At 45.5% G+C, this 9,389-nt stretch overlaps 4 protein-coding genes across 4 annotated transcripts; 3 read left to right on the forward strand and 1 right to left on the reverse strand.

Annotated features, from left to right (window-relative positions):
* Positions 1-1,164: 1,164 nt before the first annotated feature.
* On the reverse strand, positions 1,165-1,743 carry AGABI2DRAFT_207954 (hypothetical protein; the record flags this gene model as incomplete). Its single annotated transcript, XM_006463196.1, has 3 exons — positions 1,165-1,323; positions 1,379-1,497; positions 1,550-1,743. The coding sequence occupies 3 exons, from the start codon at positions 1,741-1,743 to the stop codon at positions 1,178-1,180; spliced, it is 459 nt and encodes a 152-aa protein (XP_006463259.1). The 3' UTR covers positions 1,165-1,177.
* A 1,263-nt stretch (positions 1,744-3,006) lies between these two features.
* AGABI2DRAFT_194141 (hypothetical protein) lies at positions 3,007-4,970 on the forward strand. Its single transcript, XM_006463197.1, has 11 exons — positions 3,007-3,173; positions 3,231-3,303; positions 3,351-3,400; positions 3,449-3,472; positions 3,529-3,618; positions 3,683-3,765; positions 3,820-4,045; positions 4,102-4,198; positions 4,254-4,315; positions 4,373-4,478; positions 4,608-4,970. Exons 1-11 carry the CDS (start codon positions 3,088-3,090, stop codon positions 4,731-4,733), a joined length of 1,023 nt encoding a protein of 340 aa, XP_006463260.1. The 5' UTR covers positions 3,007-3,087; the 3' UTR covers positions 4,734-4,970.
* A 544-nt stretch (positions 4,971-5,514) lies between these two features.
* Positions 5,515-6,431, forward strand: AGABI2DRAFT_73919 (hypothetical protein; the record flags this gene model as incomplete). Its single annotated transcript, XM_006463198.1, has 5 exons — positions 5,515-5,614; positions 5,672-5,800; positions 5,849-5,983; positions 6,091-6,219; positions 6,259-6,431. 5 exons carry the CDS (start codon positions 5,515-5,517, stop codon positions 6,429-6,431), a joined length of 666 nt encoding a protein of 221 aa, XP_006463261.1.
* A 1,973-nt stretch (positions 6,432-8,404) lies between these two features.
* On the forward strand, positions 8,405-8,719 carry AGABI2DRAFT_194144 (hypothetical protein). The gene is made up of 2 exons (XM_006463199.1): positions 8,405-8,485; positions 8,568-8,719. The coding sequence occupies exons 1-2, from the start codon at positions 8,433-8,435 to the stop codon at positions 8,692-8,694; spliced, it is 180 nt and encodes a 59-aa protein (XP_006463262.1). The 5' UTR covers positions 8,405-8,432; the 3' UTR covers positions 8,695-8,719.
* The last annotated feature ends 670 nt before the right edge of the window (positions 8,720-9,389 follow it).

Here is a 9,389-nt window from a genome sequence, read left to right on the forward strand (position 1 = left end):
TGCAAGTTGAAGAAGATGACTCTTCTTCTTCCTCAACGTCAATGACATCGAGGGCGGTGAAATTTAAGACTAAGAAACGTCAAAGGGAAAAGAAATGGAGGCAATCGGCGCCTATGGGGCCATTAACCAACAAATTGAGAAGAAACGAAATAAATGTCACACCGCTAGGGAAGCACTCGCTAGCTCATACTGGAACGAATCGATCTTTGCAACAACGGACATTACCATGGTCGGCGCCCCCGAAACGCGGACCTTCGCTCCGAGATTTAGATGCATCTACATCCGAAAGCAGAAACGGCAAAGGTGGCGGCGTGCGGCGACAACAGCTTGAACAAAGTTCAAGCCTTGTGTTTCTCACACAGAATGACACACCAGTACCTTCTTCCAAAGGCAAAACGACGACCACGGAAGGAGTGGGGTTGAAATCTAAGTTTAGGAACAACTCAGGCTTAGACGCGGAGGACGTTGGTGGATCTTCAGATATAGAGGAGATCAGTGAGGAAACGTGGATGAGTTTGAACCGGTTCAGGTGTGGGGTTGCTCCAAAGGCGATAGCCAAAGCGTAATGGAATCTTGGCTCTTTGATAATTTTTGGTGACATTGGCGGGCGATTTCCGACTTCCCTTAACCTTCTGGCTACCATGATCTTTTTCTTTTGTCTTGATTTTTGGAATTTTTTCAGATACCTCTGCTCACGTCCAATGAAGTTTATTGTAAATTATAAACCACCTTTTTCGTTTTTGGCTATAATTGTAATATAATATCTCGTCGTGAATATTGGAAGTGTTTGGCAAGAACCAAGGATTCAAAGATCAAGCTCCACCCAGTTTGCAGGAGATTTGTTGATTGCGCCCAAGTAAAGTCGCTTCAGTATTATTGCCTCTGAACTATAAAAACTTCAATTGAATCTTTGTGAAGCTCAAAGGTAGCTTACTGGAAATTGAAAAGAGCCTGGACCACTCGATACAAGAGGAGAGAGCCCCTAGCTCCATGTTACAGTAGTTGTTGTGAACATTGCTGGATCTCGCAATCTCGGTCAATCCGAGGTAGATGCACGATCTCTCATCGGAGGATAGCGAAAACAAGTCTCGAACTTAATACCTGAAAGAGCGTTGATTGTGCATGCGCCTTTGCAAGACTTGATGGGTTAAGCATTTATAGATTGATTACAAGTAGTTCAGCAAGTTCGTTGATTTACGCGTCGATACAAGACGCGATTGACCATCCCAATGGGCAAGTCGTAGAGCTGTGGGATAGAGTTTGAACCAGTCGAGGCGAGATAAATGTCGGGTTCAAGACTTTGAGGATGCTGAACAAAGGAGTCTACAAGCCACTCATGAACAGGTGTCAGAATTTAGATTAAGGAGATTGTACATACCGGTGATAGTACTCAAATCTGAAAGTTCTGGTGTTCCTAACAACGCCAGCGACCAATACGTAATGTAAGTGAGTATGACGACAATAATGGACCAAGCTGGAACCAAAATGGACCATTCCCTTGAGAGACGCGTGGATTAATTTATGGTCTTCTACAACGGAATCGACATACCTGTTAGGATACCAGTCCACGCCCAACGCTTCGATCCATTCGTCAGGGAACAGGGCCCATAAGACGTATACAACAAAGAGGACTGATGTTGAGGCCCATGCGACAAATCCGTAGAATTCTGCAGCCCGACTTTTAGCTGGAAGTTTCGGCTTCAAGTTGTCAGGAGCAGTTGATGATGACAGCGATTGATCCATGAGGTTTCCAACGGGGGCGCATAAGGCAACGACGCGTAATCGCAACGTTGTAGGTCCTATATATTGACTTGGTCATGTAAAACTGTGTTTCTCAGCAGAAATTACTCTACCTTGTATATGAGTAAACTTGACAACCAACCTGTCAACGCATGAGAACTGTTTACTATTATTTGTATTTGCAGGGTCAAACTGTTCAAAATACAGCTAGTAGCTTGTCCGTTTTGCGTCAAATCCAAGCTTGAACCAAGCGTCTCTAGGTCTCTACTACCCCCATCCATTGCAATTTCGAATCAGAATCTGGTTTTCGTTCCCCGACGTACCTGAATAAGAACTGTGGCGATCCAATTGATGGTATTTAGTATCAATATTAACAGGGTTTGTACTCACAACAAGCCTTCGAGAGCGAAATTGATGTGCTCAAAATTTTTTTCTCGACTTCGTGCAGGCCTCAGGCTATCTTCCCTACTCTGAAAGCTTTCTCATTGGTTTGACTTCTTCAACTCCATGGCTTTGGTCCTGCAATCAGTACTTCTCCGCACTATACTTGCTTCTTCTCAAGTTGCGCTTCGAACTTCACAGAAGTGGCGAAAGTCGTATTGCCCTCTTACCTCATTGCTACATAATGAATTGTCCCAGTCTCTGGTCTGAACTTTCTTCAAAATACGCGTTTAGATATCACCGCCTCACGAAAAGACATTCCTACCTCAACTGGTTCTTCTGAGCTTTGCTTTAGATGCAAATCTGTACGCGTCCCGAAACTACAAACGTTTGATCAGGAGTTGGGGGTTGGAAAAGCCACTGCAAAGCAAGTGGTCAGAAGAGCTGTTGGGCGTGATAAAAGCCTCACCATGGCAATTGGAGAGCTCGATTATCTGAAGAAAGGGTCCGACGAGCATATTATATGTGAAGGATTCTGCTCTCACCATGGAAGCTTTACGAAGCGCAATTGATGCATGCAGGTCTGAGTAAATTAAAACTTAATGAAGGTCGTCGTAACTCATTCGGGCTATAATGTGTCGCCGTGGTTTCGCATCCCGCGTTCCTGATATTTTGCACAAGTGACGCCAAACCTGTGTCATATAACTATCCATCATAGACATGGTGTATGAAGCAACAGGGTGAGTGCAGTTATGGTATCAAATGGGGTAAATTTCTTTTACTCATCATGCATCATGCATAAAAAACTTTAGCTTCGTTTGACTTTTAATTTCCGTCAATGACTATTTAAAGTGTTAAACTTGTGACGCTCTTCCCCGAAGGCTACAAGAGGCGCTTGGCCTCTCATTCTCCCCTTACATCCACCTCCTCTCCCATTTCCACCTCTGTTCTCCTTTGTTGCTCGCCATGCCCGACTGGTCTTCCCCGGCAGAACTTCGGAAAGATGCGGATGCATTTGCCAAGTTAATGCACTCTATACTGGGTATTTATTTGTACGCCTCGAGTTCTTCAACGACAAAAAGTCCAATCTCTTGACATGACATCCGCAGATACGAGTGGCTCATCTCGCTGGATTTTGAGTGGGATTTCATACGGGGAAAGAAAACTTTCCGCTGGCCGATGGTCCGTATAACGGGTTGAGCTGTTTTCTAAATTCTCAGATACCACAGATATTCTATTTTTTAAACCGATACCTATTCTTGGTTGCGATGATCTTGATGTATGTATCACTCGAGCAATAATAAGGAATTCACTGATGCCTTTCAAGGGCGGTGTCACTTGACTCCATCAAGTACGTTTGTTTCCCTCAATTATGGTATTAGCGTTACTGACCAAACGCCTACACAGAGTCCTCAACTGTCATGCCCTGTACATTTTTGAGCAATTGGCAGGGAATGCTTGCATTGGACTCGCGAGTATCAGCCTTTCCATACGAACGTAAGTGTCATTTCGAGTAAGGGACGACTAATTGAGTTCACGAGTTCAATCTTCCTCTATATAGGATGGCTATTTGGGGATGGAACAAATACCTCGTTGGCAGCTTTATCGTTATTATCCTTGGGCATTGGTCTTTGATCTTTCAGGGTAAGCTTGTTATTTTGCCTTCCAGATAGGCTGATGATTAATGATGCCTGCAAGGTGCTCAATTGAAAGTTACCTGGATTCCTGGATCGGGTTGTTTCCCCGTTGAGACCCACAATAGAATTTTTGTTGTCATTTTCATCTATGCGATGTGCTTCGACCTTCTCATTCTTTCATTGACCACTTACAAACTTGTCAATCGTCTCTCTGGGAATGATGCTATGGGCAAGAGCAAGTTAGCCCATGTCATCTTCCGCGATGGGTTGATCTATTTCGTGATAGCGTACGTGTCCATATTGCGATTCCGTTGGATCCAACAGTTGTCTGACCTCCACGTAGATTTGTTGCCAACGTACTCGCCACAATATTCATGGCGTTGAACTTGAATTCGATTATCAGCATCATTTTCAATGTGCCAGCAGCTTTGGGTTGTACCGTAAGTCATTCTACATAAATACTTCGGACTAGAGATGCTAAAGTTAAGCTATTAGATTTCGGCATGTCGAGCCGTTCGCCGGCTTACGAACTTCTCGCAGAACGCGCCTGAAGTCTAGTATGAGCCAAATTGTGAAAACTTTGGTCATGCTCATTGATACCCTTGCCTTTCCAGCTCGGCGTCGAATTCTGGTCAAGTCCGCTTTAAAGCACCAGTCGCAAGCGGTAGTAGAATGCGACACAGACCTGGGACAGCCCCTCAAACCGGTGTCCATGTCCAGGTACGATATTTCCTTGCCCGGCGATTCGACCATCCCATATTCGTCGTTATGCGACGTCGTTTTCAATGTTCTCTTCCCCTATTGGCTTCTTAAACCTAATTTGTTTATGCTAATGACTGAAAACCTTAGATGGAAACGTTCACCCGAGCGGAGGAAGTCGTGGATCCTGAATACTTTGCTTCCGAGGCACAGAAGCACAGAGACGGCAGTGATACCGACATTGAGGTCGATATGGAGAAGGGAAAAGAGCTCTGAAGATATACGTTAGCGTTGTGTGAGAGGGCAAGATTGTTCGGGCGTTGAGCGCATGGATGGCTTGCAATATAGTTTACATTCATTCTTCTTCCTTGATTCATTTCATTTTTCGTGCGCCCCTTCTACTTCTCCTGCTCTTCTTATTGTCTTTATCTTGTTCTTGAACGAAGCTTATCATATTTAAAAATAGCCAATAATAGTTTATACACGAATATAGAAGTGGATTTGGTCTGGCAAGTGTTTGTGTCGACAGAATTTAGATGAGTTGATCGGTCACATTCCTGGGGAAGATCCTGCCGGGGGGGGACAGATAATTGAGACACGAAATAGGATTCTGCCTGGGTACGTGATACGGTAGATGTAGAACCGATTCCGCCGCCTTCAGACATCCGTGGAGAACAGGTAACTGGCGAAGGTTTCGAGGGATAAGCTCGTGCTAGACTTGAAGCTTGAAGCCTCAGAGGGTAGAAGAATATATATATGAATTCTGGAAATACAAGCCAAGATACATCAGCTCAAGCTGGGATTGACTGAGTCGGATACCCTCGAAAATGACCATATTTAAGTTGTTCATTCATTTTCAAAATCGTGTATTAGCTGAAAATGGCGTACAGTAGATCTGACGTGACGGATAGAGGAGAAGCCTAGAAAACATACGGGCGAGCAGGGGTTTTTGATGTCGAAGTTGTGAGAAAATATTGTTCCGAAGTTATTGCACTCCACGTGATGCCGTGCAAACAGCTCAGGACATTGCAGGTCTTTATCAACACTCCTATCATTCATGTCCACAATTCAATCTTTGAAGATTCAAAAAAGGGCTTTGCGCAAGGCAATTGGCTCTAAGCTGTCCGCTATACCCACACAGTCAATTCAAGAACAATGTAATGTGGCATCGCTTTTCTCTCGCCTGCCTGGATGACATGCGGAATCGACAACAGCGTACTCGATCATCCAACGTTTGGGGTCCTTCCCCGCGTTTAGCCGTTCAAAATCGCTTAGCTGCTATCTCAGCATGCTCTCGGGAGAGGTTGACACGTCTTCCCTGGTGTCCGAAATACTCGACTCAGGTGGGATCCTGTGCGGAATGATATTCATATTTGACAATGTAAATCAAGGTAGGACCCTCTTCGTACCCAAAATCACAAACAGATCTGGAGAAATGGAATTCTTGAAATTGTACGGTAAGGCTGACCTCGCAAGTCTCCCCAATGGGGTATGGGGAATCAAGGAGCCGGACTCCGATTGGCAGGGTCAACCACGTGCGAAAGGTGAATTATCCACCAGCCTGTGGCATGGCATACCAAATGGACTTAAATATTTGTGTGGTTCTATTTCTTCCAAGCGCTCGAAACCTCAGAATTGGACCTCATTCTCCTCCCAGCTGTTGCGTTTGATAGAAACTTTGCGCGGCTTGGGCATGGTAAAGGATATTATGATCGTTTCATCACAAAATATCAAACAACGTTTCATAAGAAACCACTCCTAGGTGCGTGCCCAGCAATGCCTTCTATGATCGATGATCAAGAAAACTATCCTTTCTTTCGATTAGTCGGATTGGCACTCCGCGAACAACTGCTGGAGAAGGAAAGAATTCCCATTGACAAGCACGATTGGTCGATGGACTTTATCGTTACTCCGGACGAAGTTCTGGCTAATTCTTCCCCCGTTTCATTTGATGCCTCAGAAAATGCAGGTTGAAGAGTGTTTTCTTCTTGGCCTTTGTATTGAACGGACCGTATATCTTTGTGTACTTATCGCTTGAAACAATATAGGCGACAAGTTGTTTGATTTTGGGGAGAATCCGAATGGCTTCTACCTTTCACGTATTAGTCTGAAACGAAATTGGCGAAGTCTCAAGCATATTGAATGCTGTTTGGGGCTCGGCGCTTTTTGCAATAGATAATAGTCCATAAGGAGGTACAGGTCTAAAGAACCATGCAACAAATATCGCGAATTATGCTGCGTCACTGCAGAGTCATTCGAAAAGAAGAGATGGTCCATTTCTGTACCAAGCAAAACAGCACATGTACTCGATGCGATCCATTCGTAGTGACGTCTCCGAAATCGCCGAGCATTTAGTATGATAAGTAGCGCCGTTCCGACGTGTTGGTCGCTTAAGATGTCAGCTGACTGATAACAAAATATTGCACAAAGATTTCTAGTGGCGTGTGCTTCGGGCCCCATTCACCAAGTACATGGCGTGTCGGTCGAAAGTTAGTCCCTTTTGATCTCCTTCTATCGTGTGATATAGCGGCGAGGCTCCGATCTGAATTCAAAGTTCTTTATGTATGGCTTCCAGGCACTGGCCCCGTTCAAACAGGGCTCAGACTCCAATCTGTCCGAGTCTGAAATAAGACGACGCCCACACCAACACGAGGTTCCCTTCCTAGCCACCATAGAGTTTCAGAGATAAGGAAACGTTTTCGTTTCGGAAGCGGGTGAATTGGTCCGAAAGATCATGATACATACACGTACTATGTACTTCGGTGATGTGATTATCGGCTGCTCAGGCACCTAACAGAATCCCCAGATTTGACACCTTTTATCCCGCAGCAACGGCCATACCAAGTGTCCCCGAGTCGCAGTAGAGATTAACGTTGAGCGGAATTAGTACTTCGTGCAAGTACTTTCTGGATTCTCAGTTTATTAATAACTTGCGACTCGCTGAATCGGTTGTTCCCAGCATCGCAGCATATTTTCACCATCACACCACAAAGATGAATTGATTCGGCCCATCTGTGCAAAGCCGCGGGGCATGGATTCTCAGGATTTGAATCTGAAGAATGACTCCCCCCCCCCCCTTCCCGAGTAGGGTTTCTGACAGGCGAAGACAGCCCGCGACCACGCTAACAGGGTTATACCAACAAGAAGGGATGTCAACATTCAACAGCAAAACATCTTGTTCCACTGATGATCGAGGTGCCGCATGAGAATCACCCCCTGTCCATCCGGCGAGAGAAGTGAGAAGTCTCCGTGTACAGGGCGTTAAATAGGAACATGCAGTGATAGGACATGGTCACCGTCCACATGGTGATCGAGAAATGAAGTGTAAGGCCGGTGAAGATGAGTGAAGGAGTAGGTGAAGAAGGGGGTACGTGCCCCGGTCGGGTCTCGTCAAGCTCGTCCAAAAGCCACCATTTCAACCACAGTAGCTGCTGACCATTGATCCACAAGCGCAAGTACGCCCAGATAAGTGGAGTTAATAAGGACGAAAGACATGGCAGAACCCCTTCTTGGCAGTAGACTGACACAGAGGAGTTGAAGCGACGTGCAATTCAACAGATCAGATCATTATCCCCGTGTGATGGTCGTAGTATATTTTTCTCCATTCGGGTTAGGTAGATCTCCAACGTTTCGGCGCAATGCTAAAAGGATTTCTAAAAAGTCGGGTATCGGCATTGACGCTCTCCATGTGGACTTGCTAGACTATCAAGCCCATTGGTTTGAACTTGTTGATGCGCAAGTATGAACGGATGACCTTAATTATCAATGTTTGGACCACGGGTCTTCGCCAAATAATAGGGCGCCTGCAGGATCACGCCCGGATTGCATACCGCATCTTGCGGCTCCAAGCATCTCGGGCTTGCAAAACGAAATCCTACCTTTCTCAATCCAGGTAACCCGAACAGACTATGAGTTCTTCGTGCGATCCACAGAACCCAGCCCTTTGATATTTGGGTTCATCTCTGCAAGGGGGTAATGATGGATTCGATGTCAATGGACTGCTATTCGAACTTCGAAGCCGACACTTGGTCAGTTCCCATGCATTCGGTTCTATTCTACTTTTATGAAAACCTGATAATGACATGTGCTCTCCTCATGGAATTCATGCAGGCGCCCTAATGAGCTCATCGTGCAGTTCGAAGGCAGCGGTGTCGATTCGAATTCGAAGCCGCCTTGTGGGACATACAGACGAGTTGTTTGCGTCTTGGATCCACCGCATGCACGGGGCTATACTTAACGGATCGCATTAAAATGGTCAGGAGAAACAAACCGTTGAACCGGTACGCAAACTCGACGGGTCGGATCAGGTCCAAACTTTGTCCGCCAACATCAACCGCCCCGAATGTCTCGGTCGATGACAACGTCTGCTTTACTTTGACCCTCCGCCACCTTCCCAACCGACAAAACTTACTACCCCAAAAATTTAGACTGATACTTTTGCTGGAAACGCATGATGGAATGGAACTCCTACATTTAAAATGAGTTCGACGGGGAACCGGGCATCATAGTTTGAAAAAGAGGAAGATGAAAACTAACTCATGCCAAAGGGGGGTCTAAACTTTACTGCAAAGTGTTAACGTTATGCGCTCTACAGTAGGCGGCCGCTACCACAACTTTGGTCAGTTTAAAGCTTCGCCTTGTCGTAATCCATTATCTCCACTTCATCAACAAAAAGGGTAATTCCGTCGGTCCGTTTCCTGGGTACATGGCCCGTCCTTCAATGAATGATTTATATGAACACGTAATGACGCTTCCAACATACATGACGTACAATCGGGTGGTTTCTCCAAAACGTACCTCGTTCTTTTTGCCTTTCGATCGCTTTGAATCTGGTTTCTCCAGAACGAATCACGCATCACATCGTCTTGTGCTACACGGAACGTAAAACTCCTCGTTAAGCCGACCTCCAATGTGAATTGTTGAACCCCTCTA

Source organism: Agaricus bisporus (genome assembly GCF_000300575.1).
Source record: "Agaricus bisporus var. bisporus H97 unplaced genomic scaffold AGABI2scaffold_8, whole genome shotgun sequence".
NCBI classification, from domain to species: Eukaryota; Fungi; Basidiomycota; class Agaricomycetes; order Agaricales; family Agaricaceae; genus Agaricus; species Agaricus bisporus.

What these genes read in the sequence shown, in the direction of transcription:
- AGABI2DRAFT_194141 (XM_006463197.1), top strand. Translation starts at nt 3,088, where the DNA reads ATGCCCGACTGGTCTTCCCCGGCAGAACTTCGGAAAGATGCGGATGCA. An exon ending in TTGGTTGCGATGATCTTGAT is followed by an intron (nt 3,401 to 3,448) that starts GTATGTATCACT and finishes ATGCCTTTCAAG; the next exon opens with GGCGGTGTCACTTGACTCCA. An exon ending in ATCAGCCTTTCCATACGAAC is followed by an intron (nt 3,619 to 3,682) that starts GTAAGTGTCATT and finishes TCCTCTATATAG; the next exon opens with GATGGCTATTTGGGGATGGA.
- AGABI2DRAFT_194144 (XM_006463199.1), top strand. Translation starts at nt 8,433, where the DNA reads ATGATGGATTCGATGTCAATGGACTGCTATTCGAACTTCGAAGCCGAC. An exon ending in AACTTCGAAGCCGACACTTG is followed by an intron (nt 8,486 to 8,567) that starts GTCAGTTCCCAT and finishes GAATTCATGCAG; the next exon opens with GCGCCCTAATGAGCTCATCG.